Source organism: Lepidochelys kempii, chromosome 1 (assembly GCF_965140285.1).
Source record: "Lepidochelys kempii isolate rLepKem1 chromosome 1, rLepKem1.hap1, whole genome shotgun sequence".
In the NCBI taxonomy this organism is placed as follows: Eukaryota; Metazoa; Chordata; order Testudines; family Cheloniidae; genus Lepidochelys; species Lepidochelys kempii.
In genome coordinates, this window is record NC_136380.1 from 349,573,256 (window position 1) to 349,588,778 (window position 15,523).

The window sequence follows — 15,523 nt, forward strand, 5'->3', positions numbered from 1 at the left end:
TGGGAAGACAAGATATGGGGCTAGACGGACCATTGGCCATTCGTATGTTCTTAAGTCGGGGGTCCTCGCAGCTCGCAGTATCCCAGCCCTTGGGTTAAGAGTTTTGTGACAGGCTCAGTTGCCGGTGAAAGAGAAATGCGTAGCAAGTATCCCAAGTGGTGCAGGGATTGGGATCGACACAGAAAATATCCATTCCCTGGACTTCTCTCAGACTGTCACTAGAGGGCACTACCTTCCCCCCAGAAGCCCAGCAAAGTCAGGTTAAAACTGTGCAAACCCTCCCTTCAAAAAGCGCTGCCCCCTTCTCTCATGAAGTGAGACAACAGGGTCCCAGGTTAACGCAGTTACAGCAGCTACCTGTAAGTTCCATAGGCCCCTTCGCCCGAGGGGAACAAATGCTTCCCTCCCGGCTCTTCCGTCCATAAAGCACTCCAAAGCGGACCAGACGTTATCTCAGTGGAGTGTCCCTAGTAAATGAAACTGGAACAGCGCTGACCTGTATCCAAAGTGGTACAGGGACTGGTCCCTGCCCTCACAGGGGACCCACCTCTAGATCCTGCATCACTCAGCTGCTGACTCCCCCATGCTGTCTGTAACTCCAATATTTATTTATAACCTTCCTCTCCACACAGATCATAGAATCTCAGGGTTGGAAGGGTCCTCAGGAGGTCATCTAATCCAACCCCCTGCTCAAAGCAGGACCAATCCCCAATTTAATTTATTTATTTATTTTGCCCCAGATCCCTAAATGGCCCCCTCAAGGATTGAACTCACAACCCAGGATTTAGCAGGCCAGTGCTCAAATCACTGAGCTATCCCTTTCAGATACCACTCCCTCAAAACAGAGTAAGCTGGAGTGAAGGGAAGTGCAGGTAGGGTTTATTATTCTGGTGGGGTCTGTGTATTTCTCGTGTGATTAAGCAAAGAGAGTTAACGGGGCACACTCACCTCTTGAGCACCACCTGCTGCTGCGAGCGGTACTGCAGCCTTTTCCCTGCTCCTGGCACCCCCCACCTCGCTTGGTGGGTCTTCAGTGGCTGAGCCCTCCAGCCACGTGACGGAATCAAAATGAAACCCTTTCCGGGTAACGGAAGTCCAGCAAAACCACCTGCCCTCACCAGCGTCTTCAGCCCTGGCTCGGAGCCCTTTAATTTCAGCCTTTCGCTTGGGCCTCCAAATGAAATTTGTCCCCTTCTTGGCAAAAAGAACAGGAGGACTTGTGGCACCTTAGAGACTAATCAATTTATTTGAGCATGAGCTTTCGTGAGCTACAGCTCACTTCATCGGATGCATACTGAAGTGAGTATAGTTCACGAAAGCTTATGCTCAAATAAATTGGTTAGTCTCTAAGGTGCCACAAGTCCTCCTGTTCTTTTTGCAAAGACAGACTAACACGGCTGCTACTCTGTCCCCTTCTTGGGGATACCACTTTGCTGGTGGGGGAACCTGGGCCCAAAGGCTAGCCCAGGTTCCGACCCAGGGACACTCAGCACCTCCTAATAGCCATTGATGGTCCTATCTTCCAGGAACTTATCTAGTTCTTTTTTGAACCCTGTTATAGTCGTTGCCTTCACAACAAAGAGATCCACAGGTTGACTGTGCGTTGGGTGAAGAAATATTTCCTTTTGTTTGTTTTAAACCTGCTGCCTATTCATTTCATTTGGTGACCCCTAGTTCTCGGTTTATGAGAAGGAGTAAATAACACTTCCTTATTTACTTTCTCCACACCAGTCATGATTTTATAGACCTCTATCATATCCCCCTTTAGTCATCTCTTTTCCAAGATGAAAAGTCCTAGTCTTATTAATCCCTCCCAATATGGAAGCCGTTCCATAACCCTAATAATTTTTGTTGCCCTTTTCTGAAACTTTTCCAATTCCAATCAATCTTTTTTCAGATGTGGGTTCCACATCTGCACGCAGTATTCAGGATGTGGGCGTACCATGGATTTATATAGAGGCCACAGGATATTTTGTGTCTTCTTATCTATACTTCGCCGAATGATTCCCAACATTCTGTTCGGTTTTTTGACTGTCACTGCACATTGAGTGGATGTTTTCAGAGAACTATTCACAATGACTCCAAGATCTTTCTTGGGTGGTAACAGCTAATTTAGACCCCATCATTTTCTATGTATAGTTGGGATTATGTTTTCCCATGTGCATTTCTTTGCATTTATCAACATTGAATTTCATCTGCCATTTGTTGCCCAGTCACCCAGTTTTGTGAGCTCTCTTAAAACCTCTTCGCAGTCTGCCTGAGACTTAACTATCTTGCGTAATTTTGTATCATCTGCAAATTTTGCCACCTCACTGCTTACCCCTTTGTCCAGATCATTTAGGAATATGTTAAACAGCACTGGTACCAGACCAGACCCCTGAGGGACATCACTGTTTACCTTTCTCCATTTTGAAAACTGACCATTTATTCCTACCCTTTGTTTTCTATCTTTTAACCTGTTACTGATCCATGAGAAGACCTTCCCTCTTATCTCATGGCAGCTTACTTTGCTTAAGAGCCTTTGGCGAGGGACATTATCAAAGGCTTTCTTAAAATCTAAGTACATGTTGACTCTTCCCCAGCAAATCATGTTCATTGATGTGTCTGATCATTCTGTTCTTTGCTATAGTTTCAACCCGTTTGCCCGGTACTGAAGTCAGGTTTACCGGCCTGTAATTGCCAGAATCACTTCTGGAGCCTTTAAAAAAAAATGGCCTCACATTAGCTATCCTCCAGTCATTTGGTACAGAAGCTGATTTAAATGATCGGTTACAGACGACAGTTAATAGTTCTGCAATGTCACATTTGAGTTCCTTCAGAACTCTTAGGTGATACCATATGGTCCTGGTGACTTATTACTGTTTAGTTTATCAATTTGTTCCAAAACCTCCTGTAATGACACCTCAATGTGGGACAGTTCGTGTTCTGTTAGTGACTGTCACGGTGCTTTACTGTGAGCTCGACGTGCCCGTGGGGTCCTGTGTGTGCTGCTCACCCTGATGCAGTCTAGAGACAGGAGAAGCAATGTTCCAACACAAAGAAAGAGACTGATTTATTTCTCTTTTCTCTGTAACTTATGTTTTTACTTCATTTACAATAAATCAGATCCAAAACAAGCTGGGGAAACTGGTGCCATGTAAATGTAAGTCATGGTCAGGTGAGGTGCGGAAAGCAAAGATGGGAATAATTATATAGACACACAACAGGCACTCAGCAAAATGCAAATGCAAAAACTCAACGCTGTTAGAAGAAACTCCACACCTATTTGCTGTGTGGATATTAGAAGGCAGCAGAGCTGGAGGGTAGGTTTGCGTAGAGACAAGGATGGTTGCACTGTCCCTCTGAGTAGAAACAGCTGCTCAGTATCAGAAGCTAAACTCTGCTCTGCAGTGATGCTTACAAAACACTTGACAATGGCTGGGTAGCTGATGGGCTGAGACCACTGTCCATTTCGCTGACCAGTATTGTCTGCCTCTGCTCCTGCATCTGTCTGCTGGTTCCCTCCTGTTGTCTCTTGTTGCAGACTGTAGACTCTTTGGGGCCAGACACAATGGGGTCCTGGTCCATGTCTTGGCTACTAGGCGTGACTACAAGATAGGTAGCTAATAATAATTAGCAGCAGCAGCAGCAGCATATGCTATAGTCTGAGTCATTTGCAACACGAATGTCATTGTTACACAGGTGGGGAAAGTGACTCACTTCAGAAGGAGGTCTTGGTGTGTCCAGGGAAGGGAAAGGATCCCCCATGTTCTCCAGATCTCCAGTCTCCTGCTCTATTGTTGCCACGAGTGGACTTCCTCCTTTATTCAAGAGAATGACTTTCAGTCTCGTGAATGAAGTCACGTATGGCCTCAGCCTCAGTGGTTTGGGAGTTCTGCTGGAATATTTCTGCCACCTTTTCCAACTTCCTTTTCAGTAGTTGCCTCTCCGGGTAGTTGTCTGGAATGGCGAAACCTGTTTTGTACATCTCAGCTGCCTCCCACACTGACTTCTGCTGGTAAAAGAGGAAATTTCCCCAGTGAAGGCAGACTGCTTGCTGACACTTCTTGCTGAGGCTGGGCATTTCACTCAGGAGATTGAGATAAATCTCTTCTTGGTAGTGAGGTGTGCTTTCTCCATACATTTCAGCTAAAGCCAGCCTTGAAAACACAGAGGCTGGATCTTTCTGCACAGCCTTTTTGAAGGCCTCAATAGCTGCTGCCAATATTTCTTCTCTTCTGCTGCATTTGGCCCCCCACAACTGTATCTTGTAGCAATAACCAAGGTCATAGTGAAGGAGATGATAATTGGGTTTCAGAGAGATTGCTCGCTCTAGAATAGAAATTTTTTTTTTAACGAATTCCCGTTCAAAGAACTTGGCTGCATGTCTCAGGACCTCAGGGTCCAGGCTATTCTGAACAACATGTTCTAAGAGGGCTTCTGCTCGCTGTCTATCCGATTTCTTAAGGATCTCGGCTAAATACACCTTAGCTTCATAGTTTTGCTGCTGTTCAGGGATAATGTCTTCCAACTTCTCTCTGGCTTCATTCCAAGACGTAGAATTGTATGAGTGATCCCATGATGCAAAGGCTGCGATTGCCAACCCTGCAAGAAATTCCCCATTTGCTTCATCTTCTCTTAATGCCATTTGGAAACACTCTGTGGCTTCTTTGCCATTGCGGAAGCCTGCTGCTAGGAGAGACCAGCCTTTCTGTGCATGTATCTCAGGGATCTGAGCTGCATGTGGAGAGCGGCTCTTCAGGGAGCTGCAGATCTTTCTGACCTTGTCCAGGTAAAGTTCAACCAAATCATAGTGGGCCAAGTGATAATAGATCCAGGCGTAGTTACCGTAAATGACCAGGACCTGCCGGGGGAAGTTATCTGGGTGATCTCTTTGCAGAATCTTTTCGGCTTCTCTAAGGCTTTGCAGAGCGTCTTCATATTGCCCTTGCAGGTGGCAGAGATAAGCCTGCATGGCAAGGAGCGTGGGCTGGTTCTGGTAGTGAGTGTGGGCAATCCTGAGAGCCAGAGTTTGGAGGAGGTGAACTGCATCTACCTGGTCTCTGATTTCAAAGTTCCAGGTGAAGTGGCACTGGAGGGCCTGCAGCTTCTCCTTCAGACGCAGAGTGCTGTAAAGAGAGGGGAAAATGAGACTCCATTTGGGCTGAATGAATTTCCACTACATGCTACAATGATGGGGCAGTGATTACAGAGTGACAGGGTTTCTTTCTGGTTAAAAGCAAATTGCTAAGTGGCAACAAAGAACTAAGCCTGGATTTCAGTGTCTGACGTCCTCACTCTCCCATGCATGGGACCAGTATGAATGAGTTGAATCTAACCTTTGTGAAATCCTCTTAGTACTTCCTGTGTCCTAGAAAGCAACACTGCAAAACCCCATGACTCATTGCAGTAGATGCAGCCTGTGGTATTTGTTATGTCACAGAAAGCTCCCCGCTTTGTAACGTCAGGAGAATTTCTCAGGGGGGAAATAACAATGTACAAAACATTTGTTCAAAATGTGTTTCCCTGTTTGAATGCTCCTCCAGCACCAGAGCTGCTAAGTGAGAGTATTTAGAAGTGACTGTTTTGTTGTGCAGTTCACCTTTAGGGCTGAAGCTAGCTATTAACTGGACTATTTGATGCGTGTTATTCCAAGCCAAAATGTACATCATGATGTCACAACACAGAGTTTACAAAACAAAGGGATTTCCCATGTAAGAACTTGGTGAATCTGGAGCTAAGGTTGCAAATGCAGTATGGACCAATAATGTAAGGTATGGGGGTTAACTTTAATAGAAATGTCATTTTTAAGGAGCTGACATCTAGAAAATTGAATCTTCAGGGTGCGCTTAAACCCCCTCAAACATTGGAAATCATCTGGCTGCCCACTGGGGTCATTTATGTCCTGGGATACGTATATGTGTGTGTGGAGAGAGAGTCTCGCACTGACTTCAATGGGGGCCATTTATCCAAGGAGACAGGAAGGGCCTGACTCTCATTTACACAAAGGCTAGTTCCCAACACGCTGGCAGCGTAAAGCGAGTGTAAATAGAAAGGCCCCTTCGCACGGCCAGGGTGCTGTGAAATGGCCGCAGGGTGTGCCTACCCTGCAGTGAGAGGTGGGACCGTAGCATGGGCTGCCCTTCCGGCACTAGCTGTAACCTAGATATCACAGCTAAAACCAGCAGTGACGCTTGGCGGTGCAGGACCTGCAAGCCCGTCTGGCCCCCCGGGTATGTAGTATTGTTTCTAGCCCACATCCGGGTCTGTGCCACTGCGGCTTCACTGCTCGTTTTAGTCCCACTAGTTAGATTAAAGCTCGCACGGGGATGCCTACCTGAGCTAGACACACCTGTGACTGCACTGTAGCCATAACCTTAGTATCAATGGGAACGGGGCCCACTCTAGTCAGTAGGCAGGAGAGAAATGTAATGGGGAGATTCTGAGGGTCGGCAGAATGTAAATATTCTGTCTCCGGACATTTAATTGAGACAATCGAGGCCTGTTACACCCCTCCCCCTGCTGTGCATCCTGCGTGCAGATGTGGTTGCCCCATCTCGAAACAGATAAATTGGAATTGGAAAAGGTTGAGAAAAGGACAACAAAAATGATTAGGGGCATGGAACGGCTTCCATGTTAGGAGAGATTAATAAGACTGGGACTGCTCATCTTGGAAAAGAGACGACTAAGGGGGGATATGATTGCAGTCTATACAGTCATGACTGGTGTGGAGAAACTAAATAAGGAAGTGTTTTTGGGAACCTGAAATATAGTCAGCCTGGAACAAGCACCACACTGAACAATAGAACAATCCTCCCCCCCCGCCTTGTTAGACTCACAGGACTCCCCCCTCTGCCTTGCTAGACACATAGCCGCCCCCCCCCCCGCACTCCCTCCAGCTGTCCCTGCGCTCTGGTCTGGTGCCGGTGCCCTGCGCTCAGGGTGGTGCTGGGGGGGCAGTGGGGTGACGTGGTCTCAGCTCCAGGCTGAGCGTTCACAAGAGCCCCCCCTTGCAAGCAGCTGGTTCCCCTCCCTGCAGCCTCCCCGGCGCTGTAGCTCCGGGCTCCTGCTGCTGCTGCCTTTTCTCTCTGCAGTTCCTGGGCTGGTCCCATCCCACCCCCCCGGCTGCCCCTTGGCTCCAGCTCCCCAGGGATCAGAGTTAATCTCTCCCCCCCCCCCCCCCGCAGCCAGGTTTCCTGAGCTGTAGCTCAGGAAAGCTTATGCTCAAATAAATTGGTTCATCTCTAAGGTGCCACAAATCCTCCTTTTCTTTTTGTGAATACAGACGAAGACGGCTGCTACTCTGAAACACAACGGAGAGGGGGGGACAGGGCTGGGGGGGGGGCACTCTCTTACCGACTCCTCCGTTGATGCGGAGCGAAGCCGGAGTGACAGCTGGCCAGAGGGGGAGCTCTCCGTGAAGGTGGAGCGAGGGGAGCTCGCAGGGCGAGGTGCCAACAGTGACCTGCACTAGCCCTGAGAGGCACCAGCCTGGAGAGTCAACAGGACGCAGAATTACCCCAGAGTGACCCCGCCCCAGAGCTTTCAAAGCCGGAGATTTACAGCCCCAGAAATGCGCAGAGGGGGGTGGAAAGCTGCCTGACTTTAGCCCTGGCTGGAAATGTCCCCCCCGCCCAGCGACCCCAATGCTCCTACCTCATTGCGATCCGCTGAGTCCCAGCCCGGCCAGGGGAGGTGACGGCTCCTTTCAGTGCCCCGGGTTTCTTCCCAAGGTGTGGACGTGCCCGGTTCTGGGAGAGACCCGAGTTCTGCCCGGGCAGGCTGGACTGTGGCCGCCCGGACGATGCTGCCCTTCTTATGCAGGGCGGGTTGCTAGCTGGGGATCTCACTGGTTTGGCTGGGGAGCTGCATTTCCCCGGAAAGCGGCAGTGAGCAGGAGAAAAGGAAACTGAAACTTAACTTTCCCTTCCACTTGTCAGCTTCAGCGTCCCCTCAGCCTGAGTCGCCACCTGCAGCTCCCTGGGTGACATGGGACTAGTTATGGGTGTGTGTGTTTGTGTGTGTGTGGGGGGGTGTGTGCACACACGCTCTTGCACACGTACAATCCTGGCCTGGGCTTTCCAGGGCACGGACGGGGTCACTCACCATCACCGCGCCGCGGGCGCTCCCTGCTAGCCCCCAACCAGCTCCACAGCCCCCTGCCCCGAACCGGTTGCCCGCGTCCCGGCCCCGGCCAGCCCTTCCCCACCACCGGGGGGTGTTCGTATCGCCCTCACGCACTTCCAGGGCCCTGCCTGGGGCACGGAGCAGCGAGGAGCAGAGGGCGATGACAGAGGCAGGGCAATTAGCCAAAGGTGAGAGCTTTGTACCTGCTCCCCCAGGTCTCCTCCTCTCCCCGAACCTCCCCCAGCTTTATCCGCGCAGGGTGCGACTTTCCAAAGGCCCCCCGCCCGGTTTAGTCACCCAGGCCCCATTGGCTGCCAGCGTGATCCCTGCTCCTCAGTCACTTGGGCACTTTTGAAAATGCCTCCCCCACATACAAATGAAACCCTCTAAAGTGAGGAAATAATAGTCAGGTTGTGACGTTATTGACATGACCTGTGACCGTATAGATCATTGTTGCAACCACTGTTATATAGTTGCAGCAAATATTGTACAGAGGTTGTGGTGTGAGGTGTCTATGGAGAGGTTAGAGTTGGCTGGGTAGGATTATGCTGTCTGTATGGGTCTATCGTTGTTGTGGTTGAAGTGATGAACATTGGCTATGTACTTGTATCTCAATGTGCTTGATTCTAAGTAGCCTCAGGGAAGCATTTGGTCAGCTTCTTGAGAAGGGACTATTCTCAATAAGTGCCCAGTCAAGAAACACTTAACTGACAGTGGACCTTGGGAGACTCCAATTCACATGAGAAGTCTTCCTGGGAATGTTCAAGGTAGCATGTGAGCAATGGCTGCTCTCCCTGTAAAAGAATTGAGTCATGCAGGGACATGTGACTTGCCCAAGTGACTCCAGACACCATCTTGCTGCTGTGATTTTCCACAGTAAGAACAAAGGGGTGTCCTTCCACATGGCAGAGGATATAAAAGGCCCTGGAAATCCCTCCATTTTATCTTCAATCCTGTTTCTTACCTTTGGAGAGACTTTGCTACACTGAAGTTCTGAACAAAGGACTGAATGACCCATCCCAGCTGGGGATGTTCTCCAGAGACTTGATTTGAACCTGCCGTTTATTCCATCACTACGACATGCCTGAACCAAGAACTTTGCCATCACTGTATGTCATTGATTCCATTTAAGCAATTTTAGCTCTCATCTATATTTCTTTCTTTCAATGAGTAAACTTTTAGATTCTAAAGGATTGGCAACAGTGTGATTTGTGGGTAAGATCTGACTTGTATATTGACTTGGGTCTGGGGCTTGGTCCTTTAGGTTTGGGAGAACCGTTTTTTTTTATTGGGGTATTGGTTTTCATAACCAGTCGTCCCCATAACGAGTGGCCCTGGTGGTGATACTGGGGAACCGGAGTGTCGAAGGGAATTGCTTGTGTGACTTATGGTTAGCCAGTGGGGTGAGACCAAGTGATCTGTTTGGCTGGTTCGGTGTGCCTTAATAGTAAAGGAAACCCAACCTTGGGCTGTAACTGCCCTGCTCTAAGCAATTTGTCCTGAACTGATACTCTCCGTTGTGTCCCGCCAGAGGCTGCATCGTTACCCAGGTTCCCTGTGCAGCCTCATCTCTTCCCTTTGTACTGCCGCATGCTGGTGCGCTCCTCAATGAGACGATCGCGTTCTATCTCCGTGGGGCCCCTGCCTGGTTCACTGCGCTGTGGGGACAGTGTGGGGGTCTCTTCTGTTCCGTCCTACATCGGTTCTTACGCTCTGCTCCTCATTGCAGTGTCTGAGCGCTTTCCAGCTGTGCATTAATTACTGTGACTCACACCTGTCACATGTTTGGTTTCTCCTCTCCCAGAGGGAGAAGCGTCTTTCCAGAGGGTTTTTTAAATATACATTTTGTTTTGTTTCAGAAGGTGGAGGATGTAAAGGGGGGAAGGCCGGTGGCTAGTTGCCATTTCCTTCTCACTAATAGGGAGGAGCTGGCTGTGAATCTGAAGGTGGAAGGCAACTTGGGTGAAAGTGACTACACAGCGATAAAGAGTTTGTGATCCTAGGAGAAGGAAGCAGGGGGAGCAGCAGCATAAAGACAATACACTTAAAAAGCCGATTTCAACACACTCAGGGAATCGTTTGCCTGGTTCTCTGCCCTCGATCGGTAGGGGGGACTGTCCCATCATTGAGGGGTGAGGGGGGAACAGCCAGCACCCTAGGGCCACATCTAGAGCAATTTATTTAAAGGGGATGCAAAGCCGCGGTTGCTTTTTGTTGGGGGGTGTCGGTGCCTGAGGCCTGGGCTTGCGAGGGTTAACGGGCCCTGACCAGCTCCCAGCTGAGAGCTCCTTGCTGGAGATGCTTAAATGCTCCTTAAAGGGAAAAATCCCATCATGTCCCGTGGGCTCCCCAGCCCCGGTCATCCGAGGCTCTCAGAGCAGCCCGAGGCCTTGCCAGCCGAATGCATTCTCCCCAGAGTGAGGCAGGCTGGCAGGGGGTGGGGCCTCACCATAGCCTGCTGCGTTTCCGGCCCAGCTCTTTCTGATTCCTCACGCTCCCTTTAGGTTTCATTTCTCTGCGTTTCAGCTTCCTGATCTCTGTACAAAGAGCTGGCAGGTGCCCAGGACGGGGAGTGGGGGCAGCAGGAGAGACGTCACCCACCCTTCCCCTCTGAACATCCCCCTCCCCACACCCCCCTCCTGCGAACACTTGCACGACTCACATGCATGCCCCTGTGAACACATTCCCCCCCGCACACCCCCCCCCCCAACTGCTGTGCTGGGGCTGATCCTGGCTCTGTGGGGCCCTGCAGAGGGTTGCAGGGGTTGGGTGGCATAGAAGCCGGGCTGCGTCTGCCCCTCATGCCTGGTCTCTGTGCAGGGTTGAGTAACTGGGGTGTCCAGCTGGTGGGAGGGATCCGTGTTCCCCATGGGCTGTTAACCCTCCGAACCCCTTCCTGTTGTCAGCTCCCAGTGGCTATGTGAGCAGGGAGTGACTGAGCTCTCCTCTAACATCTAGTGATGGGATGGGGGAAAAAGACTTCTGTATTTACATGAGTACGTAAAAGGTTGTTACAAGGAGGAGGGAGAAAAATTGTTTTTCTTAACCTCTGAGGACAGGACAAGAAGCAATGGGCTTAAATTGCAGCCAGGGAGGTTTAGGTTGGACATAAACTTCCTACAGTTGCTGTAACTACAGGGTTTGGCAGCTCCCTGGCACGGTGAGTCGCTCCTGCCCAGAGCACAAGACTAGGAGCAACGTCCGGGTCAAACTGTCATACAGACATCCACCTTTTACCAAAAAAGCCAAAGAAACAACAAAAAAGATAAGAACGTTCAAAGCACCTTATTTGTGTTTCTATTGCATTTGGGTCTAGTAAACAATAGAGACACCTGTACATTATTTTTATTATTGAGTCTGCAAAATACAAACCCTACATTTAGATAAATTACAATGGCATGGACGTGTCCATGTGCATATTTGTTTGTTTTTCCTAAAGTTAATTAAGTCTTTTGGGAAGAATTGTCAGAGCAGCCACCAGCAAGAGTTGGTGGATGCATGGTGGCCACCACAAATTTTGTTGTGAGAAGGCCTGGTGTAAAGACAGAGCTACTTGACGCAATTGAGAGCTGTTCTGTTAAGGGGTCACTAGGGCTGAAATCACTGATGATGAGCTCTAGCTGCCGAGCCATCGACCTGGTGAAGGACAGTGGTGCAGGGAAAGAGAGCGCCTGAGCAGTGAGGTTTCCCGCTACCCACCGAGCGCTGGGTTCAGTGGTGGGACCTGAGAACGTGGCATCGCAGAGAGCAGCGGGTGGCGGCAGAGAAGCAGCAGCAGCGCCGGGGTGACCGATGGTGGCAGAGGGAAGGGTGGCAGCAGGGTCCGTTGTGCTCGATGCACGTCCTGGGTGGGGGTGGGAGGCGAACCCACATGAAGGCCCCTCTGAGCTCTGGGTCTTTGCTGACCAAGGACAGCCAACTGTGAGTGGGGTGCAGTGGAGGGAGAGGGGAGCGATGTGCTAATGGGACATTCATTCCTCGGACTTTCCCACCAGCAGCTGGGAAACTGAGGCAAAAGACACTGCCCTGTGTTAAAGGGGAAAAGGACTGAAAGGCAAAGGAGGAGTGTGTGTGTGTGATAAGAAAAGAGATCCTTATGCTTTCAGTCTCCCTAGGTTCGGCCTCCCTGTCCAGCGTCTGTCATCTGGAAGGATCCCTTCTCCTGCAAAGAGGACCCCTCCCACCCTAAATAATGAGGAGTCAATCAGTAAAGGTAAAATCAAATAAAGTGTATTGAAGGGTTTATAACAAAGAGTGGGAGAAATAAGAAGGGGAATAAAGAGCAAAATTGCACAATACAGTGATTACCCCCAAACTCAACCCTACAATACAGATATAAAAACCATCTTCACAGATCAAAGCGACAGCAGGTGCTTGGGACCTCAATCCTCTGGCTAACGGCAAGGCTTTGGAGAGGAGCTCCAAGGAGTCCCTTGATGTTCCTTCGGGGCCACAGGAAAACAGAACAAATGGTACGCTCAGGAGCACAGCGATGGACGATGAGAAAGGTAAGTGCTGTTTCTTGTCCTCTCTTCTCTTTAGAGGTGAGGAAGCTGTTGGAGGAAAATCCCTAGGATGGATAGATGTCTGCAGGTAAGACCCACGACCCATGACCGTCCCTAGCTGCCACTCAGTTGGACAGCCCTGAGGCCATGTTCGGGGCAGCTTTTTATACACTTGCCCGGGAAACCCCTTAGAAAAGGCGGGAAGCCCCTTCTGGGAAACCCCTTAGGAAAACCAATTCTGACTGGAAGTTGTTTACAACTCCAGGAGAAATAAAAGAGCGGGAAAATGGACCTATAGCTCACGTGGGCATAAAATTCCATTTTGAAACCAACATGGATTCCTGTAGTCACAAAACATACGAAAATGAACCCACCTAACAAAAGTGTGCTGTGGGGTTGGCTTGGCTTATGATCACATGTGTTTGAATGTGGTTGTGATGTTTTCCCAAACTAATGCTGGGTTCCCTTTCCCTTTCAATAGCAGTTCTCTTTTGTAAAACACAGAGTCAGTGCCTGTGAGTGGGGACGTATTGTCTCTTGGAGGCGCCCGGGGCGGTGTTAAGTTTTCCCAGATTACTGCGGTGGGGGGGCTCGAGCCAGTTCTTTGTGGCAGTGTTAGGAGGAACCCCTAGATATTGAACCTGTGTGGGTGCTGCTGACTCCACCATGCAGAAGGCTGAAGTTACATTGTGGTAGGCCACGCCTAGAGGTGCCACTCAGGTCAGGGCCTGTTGTATTAATTTAGATGGGCCAAAGGTGTTAACTACTCCTGAGGGAATTCTGCACCAAAAAAATAAAAATTCTGTGCACAGTATTTTAAAATTCTGCAAATTTTATTTGTTAATAAGTAAATGTGGATGCTCCAGTGTGGCAGTGGGGAGCACAGGCCACTGGCTGCACGGAAGTGGGAGATCACGCTGCAGCACCCCCCGACCCCCCAGGACAGGACTCGGCAGTGAGGTTGCTCTGGACCCTGATACAGCGCAAGGGCTGGACCTCCCCCGAAACTCCCAGGGCCCTGCCCCTCTGCACCGGGCACACCAGGTGTGGGCAGGCAGGCTCAGCCCAGCAGGATCCAAGTGTGGAAGGGCTTAGTGTGGGGGGCAGGGGCATGTTTTCTGCACACACAGTGGTGCAGAATTCCCCCAGGAATAGTAACATAACCCAGTCACTGTCCAACACTGACCAGTTGGAAAAAGGTCCAAGGGGTGGTATTCAGGGACCTCAGCCTGCTTAGTACTGTGGCAAATGCTTCCAGCTCTGGTGGGGCCTGATGTTTACACAACCGCTAGAAACGTCCCTGCTTTGTGTGTCTGAGTGGAGATGAGATCAGGAGGAGATGGGTGGGCCAGAAGAGAGAAGAAACTCTGGTTATTGCAGATATCTAGAGGGAGACCAAGTCCTGTCCCTTATCCAAAAGGCCAGGCCCATCCTGCCTCCCTCTGAGGGTCCCCTTCCTCTCCTCCACTGAGATCTGGGCAGTTCAGAACACAGTCAGAGGGGGCTGGATGGATGCCTCTATGCAGGGCCAGGATTGGGACAGAGGAGACACACACAGAACTGCATGCTCAGGAGAGTTTATTCTTGTTGTGGGCTGCAGCCACTGAGGGGAAGGGGCAGGAGTGTAACTAGAACAGACACACTTCGGAGAAGAGAGTTTGCAGCTGGGGAAGTGAGATCTGGTCTCTCAGGGAGGGAGAGGACTGTCCCTTGATGCAGCAAAGGCATCGGAAAGTCTGGGACCTTGTCTGATCATGCCCAAGGAGCCCAGTTCTTTTGCATCCGAGGCGCTGAGCTCCCCCTTCAGGCGCAGGCGAGCGACTCTCCTCGTTAGGGTCGATACTTGCAAACGTAGCCATTTTTCGTATGACAGTCTTTATCATTCCAGTTCTTAAAATGTAGAAGGCAAAACCAATCACTGGGGCAATGGAAGGGCGAGTGGGGCCATTCCTGCCCTTATAGTGATGTCTCTCCTCATTGCACACTGCTGAGAGAAGACCCCAGCTCCTGTGCATGAGGCTGCAAGGATGAGGAGGCTGGAGATGAAGGCCCATGTGTCTCAGACAGGGACAGGCTCCATCATTCCATGAGAGATGCTGTGTAAGAGTGATAGTGGAAGACCCTTGTGACATTGCACCCCATAATGCTTTATGGAAATCTGCTTATGAAAGTAAATAGGACATAACTGGAATATATTTTAGGTAACATATCTCTGCAAAGGTTATGGTCTACTGAATATATCTGTATGCATGTATCATTTTTGTACTCAAAGTTATGAATATTGGCTGTGTACTTGTTTGATTTTAAGTAGCTTTAGTAAGGCATTTGGTCAGCTTCGTTAGAAAGGAATTTGCAAGTTAAGTGCCCAATCAAGAAACACTTAACAGACAATGGATCTTGGAAGACTCCAATCCACATAAGAAGTCTACCTGAGGACGTTCAAGGTAGCATGTGAACAATAGCTGCTACCTGTAAGTTCTGAGTCATGCATGGACATGTGACTTGCCCATGTGACCTAAAACTCCTGTTTGTAGCTGTATTCTACATAGAGAGAGGGAGGGGTGTCCGCCCACAAGAGTCTATTTAAACCCCTAGGAGACCTCTCCATTTTGTCGTCAGCTGGCTCAAGAGATAGCCTCTCCACCCCAAGGGATACCTGAAAGAAACTGGAACAAAGGACCGTAACCATAGGGGTGTGAGTGATTGCTGGACCCAGACTAGAAGGAGCCTAGTCTGCAAAAGAAGCTTACTGAAACATCTCTGAGCGTGAGGTTTCCTCTGTAATCACTTTCTTACTGTATTAGGTTTAGACTTGTGTGCTTTATTTTATTTTGCTTGGTAATTCACTTTGTTCTGTCTGTTACTACTTGGAACCACTTAAACCCTACTTTTTGTATTTAATGAAATCACTT

The 15,523-nt window shown here is 49.7% G+C and overlaps 1 protein-coding gene and 1 long non-coding RNA gene across 2 annotated transcripts; one reads left to right on the forward strand and one right to left on the reverse strand.

Moving 5' to 3' along the window:
• Positions 1-2,739: 2,739 nt before the first annotated feature.
• Positions 2,740-7,901, reverse strand: LOC140905512 (interferon-induced protein with tetratricopeptide repeats 2). The gene is made up of 2 exons (XM_073328972.2): positions 7,636-7,901; positions 2,740-5,108 (listed from the first exon to the last, which is right to left on the reverse strand). Exons 1-2 carry the CDS (start codon positions 7,638-7,640, stop codon positions 3,803-3,805), a joined length of 1,311 nt encoding a protein of 436 aa, XP_073185073.2. The 5' UTR covers positions 7,641-7,901; the 3' UTR covers positions 2,740-3,802.
• Positions 7,902-8,275: 374 nt separating this feature from the next.
• Positions 8,276-15,517, forward strand: LOC140905513 (uncharacterized). Its single transcript, XR_012156872.2, has 3 exons — positions 8,276-8,294; positions 12,213-12,319; positions 12,461-15,517. It is a non-coding gene; the product is annotated as an uncharacterized LOC140905513 (long non-coding RNA).
• Positions 15,518-15,523: the final 6 nt, after the last annotated feature.